The following is a 25,819-nucleotide window of genomic DNA, read 5'->3' on the forward strand; positions in this document are numbered from 1 at the left end:
AGATCTTTTGAAATAATCAGTTTAATTCATGTCCTGACATGGCCCATCTCCATATAGGGCTGATCAACACTCTATAAAGAGTGATGGAGACCAGGGGAGACAGACCAGGGAAGACACAAGGCACTGGACATCCTGAAGGTAAGCATATAGAGGCAGTCTGCTGAGGAGGGCAAAGATAATCATCACAGGACCTAACAATTGTCCTTACCACATTTAAACTGGCAAGTTGATTGATATTGGTCTTTATATTTGTCTATTTCATTCTCAGTGGAGATCCTTTCCAACCTATCCAAGGTGTGACCAACAACAGGTAAGAATCATAATCCTCTAAAATAGAGGTTCTACAACATGCTTCCTAGTGGTTTAATGTGTTTCATGAAAACTATTAACAGTTTGCCAAATTCTTATTCTAATGCCATTTTTTATTTTGATCTGTACTCATCAATCTAGTCAACTTGTATATGATGCATAATACGTCTTTCCCGTATAGTAATTACATGTAGTCAGTGTCATCACTAACACAAGCTGTAGATTTGAGCTACAGTGGACCTAGCTACTTTTGGTCTGCTGTGAACCTCACATGTTTTGGTTTATTTTCAATGTGCTATTGGTTTGCTGACCTTCATATTGTTCAGATAAAGTCTTATCAATCTAGGATTCTAAATATGGTAGCCTACAGGTGTTCTGCCTCGACACAATTTATTTAAGCTATTATTTAAAAGTTCTATTGGTCTGCCATGCTACAGTATATACATACAGTGATACTAATATTTCAATTGATTTAGGTCTTTGTGGGTAACATTTTTGGGACCAATTAAAATAATAATAATTTAAGTATTAAGGCTAATTTACAAGTATAGTGTAGAGAATCATTGTACCATCTAAAATGATGTGAAATAACTTTTACATAACCCAAAATATTTATATTTTCAGCTTTTTGAAGCTGTTGTACAAAACCGAAAGTAAAATACACAAAAACAAAAGTTAAGACCGGGAAGCATAGAAATAGTGCATATAGAACAGATATACCGCTTCCTAGCCTTGCTTTCAATGATCATCACATATCTATAACACATATTTCTATGTTAATTTGGTTGGGTCGCCCAAAAAGTGACATATTGCAGCTTTAAGTTTGAGAACAGTTTGTTATGAGAATCCTAGCATACAACAAACCTTGGCAACAATGAGAAGACAGCCACATGTAAATCTATAGTTTAGCAATTGTAATCTAATAATACATACACAAATACATACATATCCACAACAAATACATGATATTATTCCAACTCAAATCTGGTACTGTGTGTAATATATACATATGTATGCGTTCAATGCTCTTTTCCTGCCTGCACAGATTTAAGAATGGGGGACGCATTGATGGCAGAGTTTGGGGGCGCAGCTTCCTATCTGCGTAAGTCAGACAAGGAGCGTATGGAATGCCAGACTAGACCCTTTGACATAAAGAGAGAGTGCTATGTGCCAGACCCTGAGGTTGAGTACGTCAAGGCCACAATCACCAGCAGAGATGGGGCTAAAGTCACCGTTGATACTGAGTTTGGAAAGGTAAATATTTTGGTGAAAAGCATTTCTGAAAATATATGACCTGGTGAAAATCACAAGATAATACATTTTCTACTAGGATAACTCTATGATTGATGAACAGTTAGTTATAAACTGAATTGAGTTATGCGTTTTACTGTTGACTATAAACATTCTTCTCACAAGAGATAACAAAGAGCAGAATCCTGACTTGAGATCTTTAACTTTTATGCAAATCAGGCATTACATGTAAATGGTTGATTTGTAAAAATTCAACATTGTGTGCAATCTCAAGATAGGATTTGTCTCCAAAGTGAATACCTCTACACCTTGAAAATGAAACAAAATCATTTAATTTGCCCATCTTTCAGACTGTTACTGTGAAGGAGGACGACATTCACCCCCAGAACCCGCCAAAGTTTGATAAAATTGAGGACATGGCGATGTTCACCTTCCTGCATGAGCCTGCTGTGCTGTTTAACCTCAAAGAGCGTTACGCAGCCTGGATGATCTACGTAAGTCATGCCTGACTGCTAATATCTCCATTAAATCAAACATTCATTCAAATGGATGAAACTAAATCTGCATCTCCCTCGTCTTCCACAGACCTACTCAGGGCTGTTCTGTGTCACTGTCAACCCCTACAAGTGGCTGCCAGTGTACGATCAGTCTGTTGTCAATGCATACAGAGGCAAGAAGAGGACAGAAGCTCCTCCTCACATCTTCTCCATCTCTGACAATGCCTACCAGTACATGTTGTCAGGTAAAATATCACTTTTCCTTTTCATCTACATTGGCATATCAAAAGATTTTTGTGTAATGACACATTTACTGATAATTCTCTTTCAACAGACAGGGAAAATCAGTCTGTTCTTATCACGTAAGTACATCAACCAAAGGTTACATTGATTTGAGGCTATTTAAAATTAAGATCAATTCTGAGACGTTTGTATTTTCAATCCCAGTGGAGAATCCGGTGCTGGAAAGACTGTGAACACCAAGAGGGTCATTCAGTACTTTGCCAGCATTGCTGCTGTCGGTGGAAAGAAAAGCGCTGCAGAAGAAAAAAAGGTAAATAGAATGCAAATGTTCATCATTATCGATCCCAAATGAAACATTCTTCATGGCTGGATGAGCACATGTTGACAAAATCCATTTTTACTCATGGAGTATTGGTGTTCATTGCAGCATTTTCTCACTGTATGGATGTTGGTTTCTAGGGGACGCTGGAGGATCAAATCATCCAGGCCAATCCTGCCCTGGAGGCTTTTGGTAATGCCAAGACCATCAGGAATGACAACTCCTCTCGATTCGTAAGTTTGGTCTCTGTTTGCAGTCAAACACCATTCAAATCTTATCATAAATGTTCATCTGATCCACTATCTTCTGTATTTGAATTTTATTAGGATAAGAATTTTATTAGGATCCCCATTAGTTGATGCCGTGACGTCAGCTAATCTTCCTCGGGTTCATCAGCTAATCTTCCCTTTGGGACTGTATGTGTGCAACAGACCTGGGTTTAAATACTATTTGTTTGTTGTTTCTTTCAAATACTTTGTGTTTGATCGAGCATGCCTAGAGTGTGAAAGGTGTGATTTAAACTTTTGGGACTATTCAATCAGTTCCATTACACCACGCAAGCTCAATCAAGCACACCTATTCAAAAAGAAAACAAATACTACTTGAACCCAGATCTGGTGTGCTCATTCATTTCTGCTTTTGACAATAACTTACAGGGTAAATTCATCCGAATTCATTTTGGAGTCACTGGGAAGCTTTCGTCTGCTGACATTGAGACTTGTGAGTACAATAGTATATTTGCTCAGAATTGAACAGATCTCTTTGACAGGAAACACATTAATACCAAAAGCACTTTTCCATACTGATCAGATCTTCTGGAGAAGTCACGTGTAACTTTCCAGCTCAAGGCTGAGAGAGACTATCACATCTTCTACCAGATCCTGTCCCAAAAGAAACCAGAACTGCTGGGTGAGTATTAAATCATCAAACACTACTGAGCAGGGTTAAGGTCTAATGCTGAATTCAACTGAGAACTTCTGATTACAGTGGGGTACAGATTTATTGGATCCCATGATAAAGATGAGCAAAACAAATACTGTATAAAATAAATAATACAAATACCGAGCTACATTTTTTTTATTATATACATTTTATACTAATTCAATTGCTCAGAGAAAGAGATTTTGTTGAACAAAATCCTTGTGAGGACAACGTCATTGAGCCTTTTTCTAAAATGACATTGGATAACACATTGGGAGGGATCTTAGACCAGCGGTTCCCAAACTGTTGGGTGCGCCCTGGTCGGTAGGGGGGCCCTTACACTATATTATGTTATGGCCTATACCACAGCCTGAACACAAATCAAACTGTGCTGTTCGATTATTTTCAGAGATGCTACTCATCACCAGCAATCCCTACGACTACGCCTTCATCTCCCAAGGAGAGATTGCCGTAACTTCCATTAATGATGCAGATGAGCTAATGGCAACTGATGTGAGTAAAATATGTTCATGAACACTGTATGTGATTGTAAGTAAGCATTTCACAGCAAGGTCTACACCTGTTGTATTCAGGGCATGTGACAAATAAAATGTGATTTGATTTTGATCTATTCCACTTATATCCAACTCTCTCTCCAATACAAAACAATGGCTTTTATTTCGAAACTAGGATGCCTTTAATGTGCTTGGATTCTCCCAAGAAGAGATTAATGGCATTTATAAGCTGACTGGGGCCATCATGCACTACGGCAACCTGAAGTTCAAGAATAAGCAGCGGGAGGAGCAAGCAGAGGCAGATGGCACTGAGGGTGAGCACTGATTAAAAACCTCTCACTTTAACATAAGTAATGTCTGAAAAATCTGGCGGTCAGAGTGCCTCCACCAACCATAAAACTTTGCCTTTACAGATATTGACAAAGCTGCATATCTGATGGGCCTGAACTCTGCTGACCTGGTCAAGGGGCTGTGTCACCCAAGGGTCAAAGTAGGAAATGAGTGGGTCACCAAAGGTCAGAGTGTCGACCAGGTGAGTCTCAAGAAAGTTGTACATTTCCAGGAGATAATAATTTTGAGCATAAAACTTCTGTTTAGAGTTGCTAATATTTTCATGCCTGTGATTCCCCATTGACGATGCTTTTAAGTCCAGGGCCTGATCTGTGTCTGGGAAACTGTCCCTATGCTTTTATGTGGAGCCTATGTTTTGGTAAATTATTTTCTCAATATTTTGTAGGTGTACTACTCCATTGGTGCACTGGCAAAGAAAATTTATGAGAACATGTTCCTCTGGATGGTGATAAGAATCAACCTTACTCTGGACACAAAGAACGCTCGCCAGCACTACATTGGTGTGCTGGACATTGCCGGCTTTGAGATCTTTGATGTGAGAGTTTGATGTACATTTTATAAATAGGACACGTCATAAAACGATTCATCTAAAACATTACAGCTGACAAAATAAAGTAACTGTAAACTTCTATTTCAGTTCAACACCTTTGAGCAGCTGTGCATCAACTTCACTAATGAGAAGCTGCAGCAGTTCTTCAACCACCACATGTTTGTGCTGGAGCAGGAAGAGTATAAGAAAGAGGGCATCGTCTGGGAGTTCATTGACTTCGGCATGGACTTGGCTGCCTGCATTGACCTCATTGAAAGGGTTGGTGTCTTCAGTTTCGCAGAAGTTTAATTTATATGTTTGAATCTTTAAGATTTCAAACACTACAAGGGCAATCTTCATAAATGTGCTTCAACAACAACTTATTCTCATATTTATTCACTATGCTTTTCCCTTAGTATTCATTTATTTTCATTCATTTTCCCCTTTCAGCCCATGGGTATCATGTCCATCCTTGAAGAGGAGTGCATGTTCCCCAAGGCCAGTGATTCTACATTCAAAGCTAAGCTGTATGAGAACCATCTGGGCAAAAATGCATGCTTCCAGAAGCCTAGGATTATTAAGGGTAGACCAGAGGCCCATTTCTCCCTGGTTCACTATGCTGGCATTGTTGACTACAACATTGGTAACTGGCTGGTGAAGAACAAGGACCCGCTGAATGAGACTGTGGTCGGACTGTTCCAGAAGTCAAGTCTTAAGTTCCTGGCCAACCTCTTTGTGAGCTATGCTGGTGCAGAAGGAGGTACTATGTGTTTTTATCGGCAAAGACTACAAACATCTAAAATAAGTACAAATGTACATGCCAATAATATATTTAATTGATGTCATTATCATACAGCACCTGAAGAAAAAGCGGCTGGAGGAAAGAAGAAGAAAGGCTCTTCCTTCCAGACTGTGTCTGCATTGCACAGGGTAAATCTGACTTTAAATCAATATACTTCAGATGTTTTCAAATTGCAGATAATAACAAATGTATTATATTTGCGCTAAATTTGACATGTCTATGTTGTGGATTGGCATGTTAGCATTAAATGCCGTTATGACTCGTGAGGTACTGGGAGTCATTTATAGAAAATTCTACATGTGTCGTACTTACAGGAGAACTTGGGTAAACTCATGACCAACTTGAGGTCTACTCACCCCCACTTTGTGCGTTGCCTCATCCCCAACGAGACCAAGACTCCTGGGGCCATGGAGAATCCTCTGGTCATGCACCAGCTGCGCTGTAACGGTGTGCTGGAAGGCATCAGGATCTGCAGAAAGGGCTTCCCCAACAGGATCCTGTATGCTGACTTCAAACAAAGGTACAAATTATTATGCTTTTATTATGCATAAATTCAACTGTTTTCCTATTCAGGGGTTCTATTTTTGAAGATAATTGCTTTCTGATTTAAATTCAGATACCGCATCCTCAATCCAAATGCTATCCCTGAGGGTCAGTTCATTGACAACACGAAGGCAGCAGAAAAACTGCTGGGCTCTCTGGACATTGACCACACCCAGTACAGATTAGGACACACTAAGGTACGTTCTCTAAATAGATGAAAAGCAATAAGACCTGTTGGACCAGCAGCAATTACAGGGTCCAAGCAGTTACCACTAGGTTAACCTGAGAAATGCCACTTGAAATTACTGATGATATACCACTGAGCATGCTTACTACATATCATCTGTCTCTAGGGGAAATGGATCAAGTCAACGGATACAAATATTTACCATGTAGTAGATCTGGCTATATATAAGATATTAAAAGCATTGTGGCCATACTGTTTGAGATAGACTTTCTGTACATGTTTTTTTTAAAACTCGCCCATTTCTTTCACTCTCGTTCATGCTGGGACAGAAGTTATAAAATCAACTGCACATTACAGGGCCAACTTGTGGTCAATTTGTGCCATTTTCGCAGAGGCAAGAAATTAGCAATCTAAACATGACTACTAAGTTTTGTAAATCTGGGAGATACCACATTCAAGTTATTTATGGTCAACAGGCAGAAAAATACAATCGTACAAATACAAGACAATCCATGCACCAAATTATGGCCTTGGTTTATCATTAGGTGTTCTTCAAGGCTGGTCTCCTGGGAACCCTTGAGGAGATGAGAGATGACCGTCTCGCTCTTATCATCACTGGCATGCAGGCCCGATCACGTGGTCTACTTGCCAGAATTGAGTTCCAGAAAATTGTTGACCGCAGGTTGGAATAAGAATAGATAAAACTTCTGCAGAGAATATGGTGGAGGTGGAAAAGGGTGTATAAAAAGCTACTTCTATTCCATTTCACAGGGATGCCTTGCTTGTGATCCAATGGAACATTCGTGCCTTCATGGGTGTCAAGAATTGGCCCTGGATGAAGATGTTCTTTAAGATCAAACCACTGCTGAAGTCAGCAGAGACTGAGAAGGAGATGGCGAACATGAAGGAAGAATTCCTGAAGCTTAAAGAGGCTTATGCTAAAAGTGAAGCCCGTAGAAAGGAGCTGGAAGAGAAGATGGTCTCCCTTATCCAAGAGAAGAATGACCTGCAGATCGCTGTTCAAACTGTGAGTAACTTTAACTGCACTACAGTTACGTTGCTGCACTCACATCCTTTGTCAATACTGCCTTAGCTAACTACAGAAATGTAAAAACAGAGAAAAAGGAGACATGATTTGCTAAATAGGTATGCACAATCAGCGGAGCATTTGTAGTCTCCAAATATTTTGCCACCAAACAGAAAATTTGATATACTTACAATATACTGACACATTGACAGTCAGAAGACACTATTGGTGATGCTGAAGAGAGATGCGAGGGTCTGATCAAGAGCAAAATCCAGCTTGAGGCCAAAGCCAAAGAGCTGACAGAAAGACTGGAGGATGAGGAGGAGATGAATTCAGAGCTGACTGCTAAGAAGAGGAAGCTGGAAGATGAGTGCTCAGAACTCAAGAAGGACATTGATGATCTGGAGCTCACTCTGGCTAAAGTGGAGAAGGAAAAGCATGCCACAGAGAACAAGGTAAAAGTTGTTCTTCATTCTTGTATTGTTAAAACGCCAATTGATTGTTTTGGATGAAAGCGTAATGACATTGTTTCCTTAGGTCAAAAACCTTACTGAAGAGATGGCAGCTCTGGACGAAATCATTGCCAAGCTGACCAAGGAGAAGAAGGCTCTGCAGGAGGCTCATCAGCAAACATTGGATGACCTGCAGAGTGAGGAGGACAAGGTCAACACGCTGACCAAGGCCAAAGCCAAACTGGAACAGCAAGTTGATGATGTGAGTACCAAATAGGAAATAAAAAATTACAACAAAGTAATATTCTAAAATAGGCTACAATAGAATATTGTTTAATATATCCCTTATCAGCTTGAAGGGTCTCTGGAGCAAGAAAAGAAGGTGAGGATGGACCTTGAGAGAGCCAAAAGAAAGCTGGAAGGAGACTTGAAGTTGACCCAGGAGAGCCTAATGGACCTGGAGAACGACAAGCAGCAACTGGAGGAGAGAATGAAGAAGTAAGATCACAACCCACAAAATCGAATGAATAATTACTTTACAGAAAGCTCTAAAATGTGTGCTTTACTTATCAGGAAGGATTTTGAGACGAGCCAACTCAACAGCAAGATTGAGGATGAGCAGGCCATGAGTGCCCAACTTCAGAAGAAACTGAAGGAGCTGCAGGTATTTTAATAGTATTGTTGAAAAGGTCATCTTTGTGTTACACTTGTTTATGTTCTGTTCTTACCAAAACATTTGAATTCCAACCATTTCAGGCCCGCATTGAAGAGCTGGAGGAAGAGCTTGAGGCTGAGAGAGCTGCCCGTGCCAAGGTGGAAAAACAGAGGGCAGACTTGTCCAGAGAGCTGGAAGAGATCAGTGAGAGACTGGAGGAGGCAGGTGGAGCCACTGCTGCCCAGATTGAGATGAACAAGAAGAGGGAGGCTGAGTTTCAGAAGGTGCGCAGAGACCTTGAAGAGGCTACTCTGCAGCATGAGGCTACAGCTGCCACTCTGAGGAAGAAAAATGCTGACAGTGTGGCTGACCTGGGAGAGCAGATTGACAACCTTCAGAGAGTGAAGCAGAAGCTGGAGAAGGAGAAGAGTGAGCTCAGGCTGGAGCTGGATGATGTGGTCTCCAACATGGAGCAGATTGTGAAGTCCAAAGTACGTGGTATCACTAAGCAATCATAAAATGTGTTATCGGTACATGCTTTTTAATGATGGAATCTAGTGACGGTCTTCTGTCATTCAAAAACAAATCTGTTTTTAGACAAACTTGGAGAAAATGTGCCGCACTCTCGAGGACCAGATGAGTGAATACAGGACGAAAGCTGAGGAAGGACAGCGATCCATCAATGATTTCACCATGCAGAAAGCAAAGCTTCAAACTGAGAATGGTATATTAACTAAAAATCGGGACATTCACATGAACAGCAACAACAAATAACCAAATAAGTAATATCATTTGAAATAATTAGAATTGCATTAAAACAGGTGAACTTGCCAGACAGCTGGAGGAGAAGGACTCTCTGGTCTCTCAACTGACCAGAGGTAAGCAGTCCAACGTTCAGCAGATTGAAGACCTCAAGAGACAACTGGAGGAGGAAGTCAAGGTATTTATACAGAAAATGAAGTGTCAATAATCAACTTCATTTAACCTCCGGCATAATTTGATTCTTTACAAAACGTCCTTACCAGGCAAAGAACGCACTTGCCCATGCAGTGCAGTCTGCTCGCCATGACTCAGATCTGCTGAGGGAGCAGTATGAGGAGGAGCAGGAGGCCAAGTCTGAGCTGCAGCGTGGCATGTCCAAGGCTAATGCTGAAGTGGCTCAGTGGAGAACCAAGTATGAAACTGATGCCATCCAGAAGACCGAGGAGCTTGAAGATGCAAAGTAAGGATGTTTAATTTAAATTATTATACAAAAGTATTGTAACCAATGTTATATATATATGGTGGATACAGATTCAGGAATGGCTGAAGAATTGCAACATTTACCTGGTTAACTCTGCAAATAGAACTGCTGGGTGATCTGAAAAGTCATAGTCAATCGATCAATAAAATAATAACTCTTAGCAAAAATGGTTATCTTTAATTTACAATCTGTAGAAACCAAGAGAATAGAAAGAAAGGTTCAGAACTTTTGTGAAACATCACAACTGTATGGTGTTCAGAGATAGATGGGAGGGGTTGAGGGTAGCTGAAGAATGTGACTAAAAACAAACAAAAGATAATTCATGTAAAATATACTGTGTCTGTAAAATGTATATAGTATGTATAAGATGGAAGTAGGAGCCTAACTGTTGTTGTTGTCATCCATTAGATTACTCCAATTAGGGGAGGGATGGTAGGGTTTGGGGAAAATAATAAACAAACACATATTTAAAAAATATATACATTTAATAATATATCTTTATAAAAAATATATATATGGGGGATTGGAAAGTATGCAGACAATTACATTGACAAAAGCCACAATCTATTTGCAATATTGAAGCTGAAAAAAAAAAAAGCAAGGTTTCTTTCTTACTTTCTCTTACTTTTAAGGCTATTCAACATTGGCTGAATTAGTGACACACAAAAGTACATGATGAATGATACATAGATTACCTGATATACAACCATTAAATATCAGACAGAAAAAAGGCAGATGTCGTAAATGTTTCTCATCTATGTCAATCCAGGAAGAAGCTGGCTCAGCGTCTGCAGGATGCAGAGGAAGCTGTGGAGGCTGTTAATGCTAAATGCTCCTCCCTGGAGAAGACTAAACACAGACTCCAGAATGAGATTGAAGATCTCATGGTGGATGTGGAGAGGTCCAATGCATCTGCTGCCGCTCTGGACAAAAAGCAAAGGAACTTCGACAAGGTAAGAAAATAAATTGTAGACAAGTCCTATTAGCTTTCATTACCACTGTGATTATTATTTGACCCTGCTGGTTATCTATGAACATTTGAACATCTTGGCGATGTTCTGTTATAATCTCCACTCGGCACAGCCAGAGGAGGACTGGCCAACCCTCATAGCCTGGTTCCTGTCTAGGTTTCTTCCTATGTTCTGGCCTTTCTAGGGAGTTTTTCCTAACCACCCTGCTTCTACACCTGCATTGCTTGCTGTTTGGGGTTTTAGGCTGAGATTCTGTACAGCACTTTGTGACATCAGCTGATGTAAGAAGGGCTTTATAAATACATTTGATTGATTATAGTACATGATAGGGACAGCATGTAGCCTAGTGGTTAGAGAAGCGGGCCTTGAGTCCCAGCTAAGATGAGAAAATCTGCAGTTGAATTAGCCGACAGAAGGTTGCTGTCATCATCCTACATACCGTTGAGCAAGGCACTTCACCCCCTATAATTGCTCCAGGGGAGTTGCACTGCGGCTGACCCATTGCATTTTGCCCGTGTTTTCTCGGGGGCTTAGGTTGTGAGCATCGTTCTTCTGTAAGTTAATGGACAATAAAGTACATCTTATCCTAATAATATACTGTATTGAAACCACTTACGTTTCCAGGTCCTGGCTGAGTGGAAGCAGAAGTTTGAAGAGTCTCAGACAGAGCTAGAGAGCTCCCAGAAAGAGGCCAGATCTCTCAGCACTGAACTCTTCAAACTCAAGAACTCTTATGAGGAATCTCTGGATCATCTGGAGACCATGAAGAGGGAGAACAAGAACCTTCAAGGTCAGAGCATGTGCATTATTGCCTATATAAATTCGTTAATTAAAGATCGATATGTTATAGAGATCACAAAAATATTGAGGTTATTAGGCTTGGGTGTTTTTCCATATGTACCGTATACTGGGGTATTTTGAAACACCGACGGTATGATTTTCAATACTGTAAATTTAACCATCTAAGATGTGCCAAATAAATATGCACCAACGGTAATACCGTATACCCCGGTATGAAGGTATGAACATCTGGATACAGCCCAACCCTACTAGTTGTCACAAAAAGATTCTGATGTAAAATTACATTTTTCCACAGAGGAAATTTCTGACTTGACTGAGCAACTTGGTGAGGGCGGAAAGAGCATCCATGAGCTGGAGAAGATCCGTAAACAGCTGGAGCAGGAGAAGGCTGAGATACAGTCAGCTCTAGAGGAAGCTGAGGTAAGAATAGAAAACATTTACTCATAGTGAAAGTACCAGAATTGAATTGTAAAATCTTCTAAACTATGGGTGGCTGTGTTCTCATAGGGCTCCCTAGAGCATGAGGAGGGCAAGATCATGAGAGCACAGCTGGAGTTCAATCAGGTCAAAGCTGACATTGAACGGAAGCTAGTGGAGAAGGATGAGGAGATGGAGATGAATAAGAGGAACCAGCAGAGAGTGGTGGATACCCTGCAAAGCTCCCTGGAGTCAGAGACTCGCAGCAGGAATGAAGCTCTCAGGCTGAAGAAGAAGATGGAGGGAGATCTCAATGAGATGGAGATCCAGCTCAGCCAGGCTAACAGGCAGGCAACAGAGGCCCAGAAGCAACTTAAGGGTCTTCATTCCCATCTGAAGGTAATACTTCCACACCATTGTGAATTAAAAACATTGCTTGTGCCTTCACAAAAAGCCAAACCACACTGTGAAACAAAATATAGTAAAATCAATTCTCTCTACAGGATTCTCAAATGCAGCTAGATGATGCTCTTCGTGGCAATGATGACCTGAAGGAGAACATTGCTATTGTAGAGAGACGCAACAACCTGATGCAGGCTGAACTGGATGAGCTGAGAGCCATGGTGGAGCAGACTGAGAGAGGCCGCAAACTGGCTGAGCAGGAACTGCTGGATGTTAGTGAGAGAGTTCAGCTGCTGCACTCACAGGTAAGACGGTAATAGATAACAATTCGTGTTCTCCTTAAAATATCTGTGATTAGAGATTTGTTGAGGTTATATTAAAATAAATTTGTCATATATATGTGTAGAACACCAGCCTGTTGAGCCAGAAGAAGAAGCTAGAGGGTGACACATCCCAGCTTCAGAATGAAGTGGAGGAGGCTGTGCAGGAGTGCAGAAACGCTGAGGAAAAGGCCAAAAAGGCCATTACTGATGCTGCCATGATGGCAGAGGAGCTGAAGAAGGAGCAGGACACCAGTTCTCATCTGGAGCGCATGAAAAAGAACATGGAGCAGACCATCAAGGACCTGCAGCACCGCCTGGATGAAGCTGAACAAATTGCCATGAAAGGTGGCAAGAAGCAGATCCAGAAGCTGGAGTCCAGAGTAAGTGTCTGAGGCCCAGCTTCATAATCTTCTATTAATTCTAAATCATTTTTTTATATTTATAGTCATATTCCTAGCTTTAATATTAAAAGCAGTGGTAACTAACAACGTAATTGGAATTAATGTGTTAACATTCATCATGACTTTCTAGGTGAGGGAGCTAGAGAGTGAAGTGGAATTGGAGCAAAGGAGGAGCAGTGATGCTGTGAAAGGAGTCCGTAAATATGAGAGACGCATCAAGGAGCTCACCTACCAGGTACATCATATATTTTAATTTAACAATGCACTATTAACATGTTAAGAATCAAATGTAAGACACACAAATGACAATTTTTTCCTTTCTTTTTGGCTACAGACTGAGGAAGACCGTAAGAATTTGTCCCGTCTTCAGGACCTGGTGGACAAACTGCAGCTGAAGGTCAAATCCTACAAGAGAACTTCAGAGGAGGCTGTAAGTAGAAAACGTTCCATCATCCAACTGATGAATCTGTAATTCTCAAATTGTTGTTAGCAAGAAACTTAACATTATTCACAGGATTTTTAACATTCATATTTAACATTGTTCACAGGAGGAACAAGCCAATGCTAATTTGGGCAAGTTCCGCAAGATTCAGCATGAACTGGATGAGGCAGAGGAGAGGGCTGATATCGCTGAGTCTCAAGTTAACAAGATGAGAGCCAAGAGTCGTGATTCCGGCTCCAAGGTCAGTGAAGTTGCTGTTTCAATGTACATAGTTGTAATGGTTATAATTAAGCAGATTCCCATTTGTAATGCATGGTAAAATCCTCAACCTCAAATCGCTTCAAAGCTAAAGTCTGGGATCTGGGACTCTGTTTAATGGTCATTTCAATTCTCTAAATTCACCCATTGATTCCTGAAGAAAATAAGTAATACATTCATTATTTGTTAAATTGTTACTAAGTAACTATACCTGGTGAAGTTCCCAACTGTAAAATTTCAACCAGAGGTCACAGTATAAAATGGCAGTATAAAACATTTTCTCTTAATCAATCCATCTTCTCTGTCACAGAAAGGAAAGGATGAAGAGTGAGGTCAAGATTTGTGATGTCGGCTCCCAGGTCAGTTCTTTCCATCAAAATAATTATATTGGTTTTCATTTGTCATGTATGACGACGGCCCCAACATCAATAGCTTTGTAAGTATTTGATGTCCAATAACCATACAACTACATATAAAGTGTTATTCTATTATATACATTTGAATAATGTTTCCTGTCATGGGTTAAAAAATGTTTTTTCAAAAGCATAATATTTATTGGTTTAAGTGGTGACTTACTGTGATGGCAAGCAATGCATTTTTATTTACTTATAAATACTAGACATTTACTTAGACATCGTTGCGTCTTTAAATATTTTTGTAAAATCTTTAATTTACTAGTAAACAGTTTGTGTAATGCATGATGTTTGTAGTGTATTCTATAAACTCAGCCCCATTGTTTAATTTATAGTTGATGACCCACAGAATATTATAAGAATGTTTTTAGTGTTCACAATAGTTAATTCAATTTCAACCTTTATCCATCTTCTGCTACAGAAATGTCATGATGAAGAGTGAAGCTCTCGGATGGACCTTACTGAAAACCTCCTGACTGTAGTGATATAGTTTTCTATATTCTCCATGTAACATGAGCAGAATAAAGAATAAAGTCAAGTTAAAATAGGCCCTCTGTGTTTTGCTTGTTTCTATTACAAACAGGAATTCCAGACATTTTATAAGCATGAAATCAACTATTATTTAACTAAATTAAGTAAACACTGGTTTTCATAGAATATACTGATAACTTACCCCAGACAATCAGGAAAATAGACAAATATCTCTGGCGGTGCTCCTGAGCCAAATTGTGTCCCCTAAATCAGTGGCTTCTAATGAGGGGTACTAGGACCCCTGGGGGTACTTAGCCTATCCACAGAAAGGGAAACTACTACCCACACCGATGAACAATATATTTTGTTTGCCTAAAACTTAGGATTTGTGAGGTTTCATGACAATTTGATTAATATTAGATCATATTTGCATGTGACCCAACATTACATCCATGGAGTATCTTTATCTACTAACAAAAAGGCGCTAGAGTTTTAGCGTTTGTTGATTTTCTCTTGAAAGAAATCAACACAGCGACAATTGTGGCAAGTGAATTTACACAACATAAAATCATCAAAGATCAGTGGCTTAGCATCGTTATGGCTACGTCCCCTGGACACTTGTTCCCGTTATCTAAACGTTCTCAAAAAATCTGTCACTGAAATTCACACTTCTACTCAATACAACACATTGAATTTAACTTCCCACTGTTCACTGTATAATAGAATGCTGCATAGAATGGCTGTTTTGCTCATATTTGCAAAGGCTTACCTGTGATCCAGGCTGATTCACATGCGGCTGTGATTGGGAGTCCCATAGGGCGGCACACAATTGGCCCAGCGTCGTCCGGGTTTGGCCGGGGTAGGCCGTCATTGTAAATAAGAATTTGTTCTTAACCGACTTGCCTATTTAAATAAAGGTTAAATAAAACAAATGTAAAAAACATTTGGCTGGAGGAATGTCATTGTGTCAGTAAGGGAAAGCTGCATGAAAGCTTCTTTACTCTTCAGACACACTTTCCCTCTCTTCCTTACACACTCTGTCTCCCTCCCTTTCATAAACACACACACCACTCTCTCTCTCCCCCCCCCCCATAAACGCACACACCACTCTCCTCCCCCCCCCCCCCCCTCCCCACACACACACAACAATGACATTACTCAACTCCCAACTTTTAAAACATTAAGCAACAAACGGAATTTAAGGAGCACAAGAAACACATTTATTTGTTATATAGTTTAGGCTTACATTAGGCCTACAGTGCATTCGGAAAGTATTCAGACCCCTTGACCTTTTCCACATTTTGCTACGTTACAGCCTTATTCTAAAATTGATAACATTTATTTTCCCTCATCAATCTAAACACAATACCCCATAATAACAAAGCAAAAACAAAATATAACATTTCCATACGTACTCAGACCCTTTACTCAGTACTTTGTTGAAGCACCTTTGGCAGCGATTACAGCCTCAAGTCTTCTTGGGTATGACGCTACAAGCTTGGCACACCTGTATTTGGGGAGTTACTCCCATTCTTCTCTGCAGATCCTCTTAAGCTCTGTCAGGTTGGATGGGGACCGTCGCTGCACAACTATTTTCAGGTCTCTCCAGAGATGTTTGTTCGGGTTCAAGTCCGGCCTCTGACTGGGGCACTGAAGGACATCCGCAAGCCACTCCTGCGTTGTCTTGGCTGTGTGCTTAGGATCGTTGTCCTGTTGGAAGGTGAACCTTCGCCCCGCTCTGGAGCAGGTTTTCATCAAGGATCTCTCTGTACTTTGCTCCATTCATCTTTCCCTCGATCCTGACAAGTCTCCCAGTCCCTGCTGCTGAAAACATCCCCACAGCATGATGCTGCCACCACCATGCTTCACCGTAGGGATGGTGCCAGGTTAACCTCCAGACGTGACACTGGGCATTCAGGCCAAAGAGTTCAATCTTGGTTTCATCAGACCAGAGGATCTTGTTTCTCACCTTAAGGTGCCTTTTGACAAACTCAGAGCGGGCTGTCATGTGCCTTTTACTGAGGAGTGGCTTCCGTCTGGCCATTCTACCATAAAGGCCTGATTGGTGAAGCGCTGCAGAGATGGTTGTCCTTCTGGAAGGTTCTCCCATCGCCACAGAGGAACTCTGGAGCTCTGTCTGAGTGACCATCAGGTTCTTGGTCACCTCCCTGACCAAAACCCTTCTCCCCCGATTGCTCAGTTTAGGCGGGCGGCCAGCTCTAGGAAGAGTTTTGGTGGTTCCAAACTTCTTCCATTTAAGAATGATGGAGGTCACTGTGTTCTTGGGGACCTTCAATGCTGCAGACATTTTTTCGTACCCTACCCCAGATCTGTGTCAGAGCTCTACGGACAATTCCTTCGACCTCATGGCTTGGTTTTTGCTCTAACATGCACTGTCAACTGTGGGACCTTATATAAAGAGGTGTGTGCCTTTCCAAATCATATCCAATCAATTGAATTTACCACAGGTGGACTCCAGTCAAGTTGTAGAAACATCTCAAGGATGATCAATAGAAACAGGATGCACCCAAGCTCAATTTCGAGTTTCATAGCAAAGGGTATGAATGCTTATGTAAATAAGGTATTTCTGTTTTCTAAAATCCTTTTTTTGCGTTGTCATTATCAGTATTGTAAAATAATGTATTTAATCAATTTGAGAATAAGGCTGTAATGTAACATTTTTTGGAAAAAGTCAAGGGGTCTGAATACTTTCCAAATGCACTGTATATGAATCCTACCTTTGAAGCACATCTCATGACTAGCAGACACTTTTCCTTTCTTCCTGTGTCAATCCACAAGTTACCAGGTTGTTATTTGTTATTAAACCCATAATTATCTACCTGGGATTAGTTTAAAACGGCCCGCACCATGGTTTGTGAAATGTTCAAAAATGCCTGCGAATGCCGATAGATATATAAAAAGTAATCTCCGGTATTATGGGTCATATTTTTGTCATATGGGTCATATTCTTTTAACCGTTTAGACTAGAGACAAGCCATCTTCTTTGCTGTAAAGCTGGAAGCTGTCACAGGCGTCGTAAGGAGTGGACCAAAATGCAGCGGGTATATTGATCATCTTCTTTACTTTATTAAACAAAACACTTAAACAAAACAAACGACGAAAACAGTCCAGTAAGGTGCATAGACGAAACCGGAAACAACCACCCACAAACACAAGTGAAAAACGAACACACTTAAATATGGTCTCCAATTAGAGACAACTACAACCAGCTGCCTCTAATTGGAGGTCATTGAAAAACACAACATAGAAATAGAAAACTAGAATAAACGTAGAAATAGAAAATATAGAACATAAAAAAAAAAAAACGAAACACACAAAACAAACACCCCCTGCCACGCCCTGACCAAACTACAATGACAATTAACCCCTTTTACTGGTCAGGACGTGACAGAAGCATGGCTGTCGTGAAGTGGTGCTCCATTGTCCTTCTCTGACACTCAGAGGCTGCATGACAGTGAACTTGCAAAGTCTACTCAGATTGGCCTGTGGTCTTGACTAAAAGAGGCGATGAAATTATACAATGTATCAACATTGCTTGCTTTGCTCGCTGCTCCAATGTAACACATGTACAAATCTAACAACAGAAGAGTCAGCAGGGTCTGGGTCTGCATCCCCGCAGCTAAATTAAATCTTTTTTTAACTGACGGAGGAATAAATGCGCACGAAGAGTGGAGGGAAGCAGGTGAGTGAGGGCTGGTCGAGAATGCGACCTGCGCATACAAGAGACCATCAAATAAAAAATGTATTTGTCACATGCGCCGAATACAACAGCTTACCAACCACCAAATGTGTTCTAGAATCCATTTTAGTATTTCAAAACCAGTGAAGTTATTTATTCTATTTATTCTACGACCGGTACCAAGGCCCTTTGTAGGGTCATGTGAAGGTTATTTTACAATGAAATGCTAACTTACAAGCCCTTAACCAACAATGCAGTTTTAAGAAAAATACGTGCTAAGTAAAAAAAGTTGCAAATAATTCAAGAGCAGCCGTAAAATAACAATAGCGAGGCTATATACAGGGGGTACTGGTACAGAGTCATTGTGCGGGGGACTAGTGGCTATTGCTTAAATTCAACAGAATTTATAAACAAAACTGACTTTATAAACATTTTATCAAAGGCGCCAGGCAGGTTCTTTAGATCGGTAGGGCTGAAAAATATGAAACGGTACTAAGGTGTTCAGCAATGTTCGAAGTATCGTGACGTTTTGGTACCGTGATATTACCGTGCTACCAGTATACACTTTAACACTAGTAGAGAGAAGCATGGAAGTAATGGAAAAAGGTACTTTCATAATTCTGTCAGTCCAGCCAAAGCAATCCAAATTGACCTCACCCAGAATTCAATAGAAATGTTAATGTCGGATACCATGTTTAGCACCTTCTTTATGAGCAAAAGAGGGAATAACACACATTATGTATTACTATCCATATTAACAGGCTAATACAGGATTTGTAAAGTTCACCCACCTCATGATAAGGATTTCAATAAGAATTCCGGTCCTCAGTGGAGCTGCACCTACAGGAATGGAATCAGATCAGACATATTCATTAAAAGAAAGGTGAGAGTGGGGCAGCAGGCCATCTTGATCCTTCAATAGGGGAAGCACAGATGAATAAGGCCACACAAGCATGAAGTTACGGAACGCTGCATCAGAGTGTGACTAGTGTGTGTGGTAAGGCAGTTTGATTGGAAGAGGAGTCAGGTCTGAACAGCTGGGGGCTGTTCCCAATTCCCTAAGCCGCATACTACGGTTGCGTGAACACTTTAGACAGCACCATTAATTACTTAAGATATATTAAGACATTCTTACAGTAGGTTCAAACAAGGCAAGGGACCTAATTTAACCTTTATTTAAGCAGGGGTCCCAATGAAACCACGGTCTCTTTTTCGAGGGAGCCGTTCATTACAAGACCAAGTTTTTTTTGTTTCTAAACAACCACATTTCCTCAGTGAAGAGGTCTTCTAGTGGTTAGAGCGTTGGGCCAGAAACCGAAAGGTTGCTGGATCGAATCCCCGAGCTGACAAGGTAAAAATCTGTCGTTCTGCCCCTGAACAAGGCAGTTAACGTGGAGGCAGTCCCCCACACCTCTCTGATTCAGAGGGGTCGGGTTAAATGCGGAACACACATTTCAGTTGAAGGCATTCAGTTGTACAACTGACTAGGTATCCCACTTTCCCTTTCTAAGGCTTCAACGACTTACTTTGGAGCAATCCCTCCTTTAGATGGTGCTAAAAGGTGGTATTGCAGCTATTAACCCCTGACCTAAAACTTAACTCTTTGCTTGCTGTTGTAGCCTCCTGCCCTCAAGCTTCCGCATTCCCATCCTCAACTACGGTTCAATCACACGCACCAGCTGGTTCTCCAAGTGAATGCTTCTCAGAAATGTTTACTCTCTATGGCCTTGACAAGCATGCATTGGTTATAGTAAACTTGAAATAATCAATACATTCCCTCCATTCACTTTTAGTGATGCTTCCGTTCAAGGACGAATATTGTAGTAATATTGTAGTAATTATTATTAGTAATCATCTTAAATTGCTTTATTTATCTGTGACTAAATTTCAGTGGACATTTTTATAGACCACTATCTAATCTCAAATATCAATGTACCTCACAAGCTGTCCATCTCAATCAGAGAAAGGCACTCAGCAACATTATATTCCATTTTGTAATGGAGCGATTTCCGCTACCAGCTGTGCTGTTTCTCCCTGTAGCCTGGGCAGCACAGTGGTAAGTTTCTCGAAACCAAGTGAAATCGCTAAAAAATGTCTGGACCCTTCTATAACATGCCATTTACATGAAAATTAGATTTGGTTTAAATATAGTGAACCAAACCAACACCACACAAACCAGCAACTTGAGAGACAGCAACAGCTACACTCCCATTATTAAAGACACCTCCTATATATTAAGGCTTATAACTCAATCACAACCATACCTGTATTCTGCTTCTGTTGGTGCTTCTCTATTCATTTCTTCATCGCACTTTTGAAAGACTCTAACTAAAATATAACTATGAGTAACATCATTGTTGAATGTTTTTTTGGTAATTAGTCGTTAAACAATGCTTTCTAGCTGAAAAAAAAACACAAAACTATAATATTTATTCACCCAATTTACTGTCTTCCAACTGTGTACAGTTGTGTTTACGTGAGTTGTCAACAGTACTGTTTCTAAAAGCAATTTCTGATTGAGTCGTTTACCATGAATGTGATCTATGTAATGCGATGCTACTGGCGGCAGAGAAGTCAGGCGCAGGAGAGCGGAAACTGATTTACAACGGTTGTGTTTAATAACCATAAACCACCGTCAACAGAACAATAAAATAAATGGGTCAAACAAAACCCGGTAAATACCAGCATACCGTGCACAAGCACTACAACAATTACGGACAAAGACATGGGGGGGGGGGGGACAGAGGGTTAAATACACAACATGTAATTGATGGAATTGGAACCAGGTGTGATGGAAGACAAGACAAAACCAATGGAAAATGAAAAGTGTATTGGCGATGGCTAGAAGGTCGGTGATGTCGACTGCCGCCCGAACAAGGAGAGGGACCAACTTCGGCGGAAGCCGTGACAATCTATGCGAACATGAAAACATTGCCTTTAAATAGCTTAATTGTCCACAACCTGCGATCAGCAATTTATTAAGAGGGGCCAAGCTCTGAGCAGTTTATATCAGTATGTTATAACTCCTAAGGAAAGTATAGTTGGGGACAGTGAATTCTGTATTCTGCAAGTAACTCATTTAGCCAACTAGTTCGTAAATTCACTCTGGAGTGTCAGAGTGCAGGCTCTGGGCCGTTTGTAAATTCAGAGCGTTGCCAGATTTCCTTTCGGAAATTCAGTGAGTTTCTCTCTCAGAGTGTTCAGAGCGCACACTTGATGCTCCAGCCAACAAGTAGGGTTGATATGAGCACTTTGGCCTCACAACGCCAGTAAAGCACCCAAGCTAACTGGCCAATGTTGACTAGCTTGCCAACTACTTCCAGACACAAATTATTTGTATTTTGTCAACATATCATGTCAACATATTGTGACATAGAATCAATGTGAAAAATACATTGGATTTGAAAGAAGTCATCAACAAGTACTGTTTTCATCTCATTTCAACAAGTGTTGTAAACATTTAAATTAGAGTAAAACTTCAATTTTAATACATTGATAACTTGACTAGTTTGAACACAATCATCAGAACTATGAATACGTTGAAATTGCCTTGAAAATTCCACATAGAAACATAAAAAATATTTTTAATCCTATTTTCAATATATATTGGGTGGTTGAAATTATGTCGAATTTCATTTTTCATTAGACATTTTATTTGACTTTGTTTCAATGTTGATATTAAAATGGTATGTTTGAATCAACGTCATTGTTTCTACGTCATGCCATCAACCTAAACAAAGAGGTATATTGAAATAAAGTGTGAAGCCACAGTCCAACGATTCCTGCCTGAACATCGTCTCCTATGAGGAGTAATGCACATCAGCGAGAACAAGTTGAAGTTGTACCCTACTTTCAATGCTTACAAAGTTGATTGAAATGAGATGAAAACAGTACTGGTTGATGACTGTTTTCAAATCCAATGTATTTTCCACATTGATTCCACGTCACAATATGTTGACAAATTACATTGAAACAACGTTGATTCAACCAGTGTGTGCCCAGTGGGATCCCTATGAATATTTTACTCGCCGAGCTGGTGACTGTTTTCATGTTATCAAGAGGGATAGTGATCGTAACTGTTTTACTGGCAACAACTTAATACTTTTTTTAGCTGACGTTTACTGACACCTGTCGAAGACACCATGTTGTTCGTAAAGTCCTAAAATATTATGCAATCTGGCACTCTCAAACTAGAGTGCTCTAAACTCTGAGTTGTTGCCAGAGTGAATTTACAAACACATCCTTAATTGCAAAAGACCAGACCTATTGAGTTACCTTAATAAATTAACATTCAAGGAATTAAGATGCAAATCCTATAGGCCTACACTACTCACAACAATAATACTTACTCTTCAAGCCCAGTGCAGTCAAAAATGACATTTCCTGTGTTTTATATATATTTCCACACTATGAGGTTGGAATTATACTGTACAATTGTCACAATTATAATGCCCTTTTAGTGTGAGAGCTGAAATGTCAGTGTGTATTGGTGGGATGGCGTTTTGGCCTGCCTGTTGACATTGGCAACAGTAAATTAGTTGATAGACCAATAAGAAAGAGAGTTCCAAACCTCTGCCAATAACAGCTAGTTTTCAGTTTTCCCCTTCCCACTCAGACCACTCCCTGACAGTCCTAGCAAAATTCTTGCTTGAAAAATTGCTATTTTCTAAGAAGCTTTATGTCTATTTTTGACCATTTGAATGGAAAACAATCAAAAGGTGTTTAACTGTTACCCAGAAATGACTTGATATTGCGATATAAAAACATCTGCATTGGACCTTTAAACTTATTATGCATGTCTATTCATTCAATATTCCTTCTTTATGTAGTATGCTCTAGTACCTTCTAATTGAAATCTGGACTTCATAGCCAGATCCTCTGCTTTTATTTTTATTCCCTCTAACTTGAGACATCAAGTGGGTGCAATTAATTATCAGGTACAACATAAAACCATCAGACCTCCAGGGAAGGATGGATTTGAATACCCCTGCTCTAAAAGTTTAGTACTAGTAATCTACACTTTAATGTAGCAAGTATCACAGCTGTGTGCTGGAAAACCTTGGTATTGCATGGGTGAGGTTGAGCTGTGACGCTTATTTGAATTTCCTGGCCTTTTGATTATTTTATAATAGCCTAGGTTCTGCGTGTATGTTTAACCATATTTTGAGGACGTTCATGGTCGTAAATGTTTTGATGATTCATATACAATTTATTTTACATGAAATATACTGAACAAAAATACAAATACAACATGTAAAGTGTTGGTCCCATGTTTCAAGAGCTGAAATAAAACATCCCAGAAATGTTCCATATGCACAAAAAAGCTTATTTCTCTGAAATTTTGTGCACAAATTTGTTTACATCCATATTAGAGAGCGTTTCTCCTTTGTCAAGAAAATCCATCCACCTGACAGGTGTGGCATATCAACAAACTGATTAAACAGCATGATCAATGCACAGTTGCACCTTGTGCTAGGGACAAGGCAACCCTAAAATGTGTACTTGTGTCACACAACACAATGCTACAGATGTCTCAAGTTTTGAGGGAGCGTACAATTGGCATGCTGATTGCAGGAATGTCCGCCAGAGCTGTTGACAGATCATTTGATGTTAATTTCTCTACCATAAGCCACCTCCAAAATCATTTTAGAGAATTTGGCAGTATGTCCAACTGGCCTCACAACCGCAGACCACGTGTAACCACACCAGCCCAGGACATCCACATCCGGCTTCTTCACCTGCGGGATCATCTGAAACCAGCCACCCGGACAGCTGATAAAACTGAGGAGTATTTCTGTCTGTAATAAAGCCCTTTTGTTTGGAGAAAACTCATTCTGATTGGCTGGGCCTGACTCCCCAGTGGGTGGGCATATGCCCTCACAGGCTGTACCCCTGCCCAGGCATGTGAAATCCATAAATTAGGGTCTAATGAATTTATTTAAATTGACTGATTTCCTCATATGAACTTTAACTCAACAAAACCATTGACATTGTTGCATGTTGTGTCTTGTTAAGTATAGTTATGAAAAGTGTTATACTACCTTTAATAAAAATCTTTAAAAAATAACTACTAATACATGAACAAAAAGAAGGTCACATTTCATCTGTTACCCTTCCTACAGTAAGGGTGAAAGTACAGGGACTGTGAAGTGACCTCCTGGGCTGCAGACTCAGAATGTTCTCCCTGTACTTCCAATGTTGTCCACTTGGGGAAGGTAGAAAATAAACTGAACTATTATCCACCTGTTTACTGGCTTCTAATGCCACTACTGGTTATCAGAACACAAAACAAATGATCTATACCAAAAACGAAATGGGAGTAAGGTCCTGTAAAATAATGGCTTTTCGTTCAGTCTTTGGGATACAGACCATGACACTCACTAATTTCCAATTTTATAATAATAGCCACACTTATTTCTTAAAAGATGATATCCCTGCACCTACACATTGAATACCGCATACTGACAGTTATGTACGAGTTACAGATAATGTCATTATGACTTACCTTGGTCAGTGCTGATTATCTTGCTAGAGGAAGGTTTTTGGAGGCTGCTCCTGCATCACTAGCCTACCTCCTTCACTCACTCCCTGTCAGGGACCCCACGTGCCTTGGTGAGGAAAAGATGGTCTCAGCCTGGGGGAGCCGTGGAGATGGACTGGCAGTCTGTCATTCTATGGAGACTGGATGACAGGAGAATAGGTTAAGGTGAGTTCATGTGTTCAAGTACATCAAGCAAGACTCAAATAACCCCCTTAAAACCCATTCAGGAATTGACACCATATAGCAAGACCACACACACACACACACACACACACACACACACACCACACACACACACACACACACACACACACACACACACACACACACACACACACACACACACACACACACACACACACACATACTTACCCAGCCGCCAGGCCCCATACCACACACACTGAGACGGCAGTGGAGGGCACAGCCACCCCTTCTCCCCTCCACACAAACACACGACAGCTGGGAATGGGACCCTTAGCAAGTCATTGAAGGGCAGGAGATGGTATGTTCAGCTTTGGAAACTATTGCAGAACATCAAGGCTGAAGTGAGGCGCAAGGTGTGAAGTTGAAAGAGTCAAAAGGCCTCCAGTATACTATAATGCACAGGTCTTGAAGGAGGTAATACACTTTCCAGCTATGTCACCCTACATCATCACCTTAACAGCTTGACTTTCCCCATATTGTACATGATGCCCTGACAGCTATCTTGATCTTTAACAATGTGGCACTTACAAATCTAAGACCCCATGCTCCTTGTCTCAGCACCTTATCAGATATCCACTTAGTCTAATGGAAATTTAAAGGGAGAGAGTGGAATAGAATTGTATTAAGACTG

The 25,819-nt window shown here is 40.4% G+C and overlaps 1 protein-coding gene and 1 long non-coding RNA gene across 4 annotated transcripts in view; one reads left to right on the top strand and one right to left on the bottom strand.

Moving 5' to 3' along the window:
• Positions 1 to 49: 49 nt before the first annotated feature.
• Positions 50 to 14,820, top strand: LOC100136486 (myosin-7). Its single transcript, XM_014159699.3, has 40 exons — positions 50 to 138; positions 269 to 310; positions 1,355 to 1,563; positions 1,911 to 2,054; positions 2,146 to 2,302; positions 2,392 to 2,419; positions 2,505 to 2,610; positions 2,760 to 2,852; positions 3,276 to 3,339; positions 3,430 to 3,528; positions 3,950 to 4,053; positions 4,231 to 4,369; positions 4,469 to 4,587; positions 4,792 to 4,941; positions 5,044 to 5,214; positions 5,386 to 5,695; positions 5,792 to 5,865; positions 6,052 to 6,257; positions 6,354 to 6,477; positions 7,013 to 7,149; positions 7,239 to 7,494; positions 7,707 to 7,949; positions 8,032 to 8,208; positions 8,299 to 8,444; positions 8,520 to 8,610; positions 8,703 to 9,092; positions 9,199 to 9,325; positions 9,423 to 9,541; positions 9,627 to 9,823; positions 10,614 to 10,797; positions 11,440 to 11,605; positions 11,912 to 12,036; positions 12,124 to 12,432; positions 12,537 to 12,740; positions 12,842 to 13,138; positions 13,290 to 13,394; positions 13,494 to 13,589; positions 13,708 to 13,842; positions 14,170 to 14,218; positions 14,694 to 14,820. Exons 3-39 carry the CDS (start codon positions 1,363 to 1,365, stop codon positions 14,188 to 14,190), a joined length of 5,814 nt encoding a protein of 1,937 aa, XP_014015174.1. The 5' UTR covers positions 50 to 138; positions 269 to 310; positions 1,355 to 1,362; the 3' UTR covers positions 14,191 to 14,218; positions 14,694 to 14,820.
• Positions 14,821 to 15,512: 692 nt separating this feature from the next.
• Positions 15,513 to 25,819, bottom strand: part of LOC123729038 (uncharacterized) — a 41,675-nt gene continuing 31,368 nt past the window's right edge. For 2 of the 3 annotated variants that reach the window (XR_014381706.1, XR_014381707.1), the window contains exons 3-6: positions 24,949 to 25,124; positions 19,235 to 19,283; positions 17,482 to 17,525; positions 15,534 to 15,646 (exon numbers count right to left, since the gene is read on the bottom strand). This is a non-coding gene — a long non-coding RNA (uncharacterized LOC123729038). Of the gene's footprint in view, positions 15,647 to 17,481; positions 17,526 to 19,234; positions 19,284 to 24,948; positions 25,125 to 25,819 lie in introns of all 3 variants that reach the window. The other variant, XR_014381708.1, reaches the window with a different exon arrangement.

Source organism: Salmo salar, chromosome 19, assembly GCF_965601325.2.
Source record: "Salmo salar chromosome 19, fSalSal1, whole genome shotgun sequence".
Taxonomy (NCBI): domain Eukaryota; kingdom Metazoa; phylum Chordata; class Actinopteri; order Salmoniformes; family Salmonidae; genus Salmo; species Salmo salar.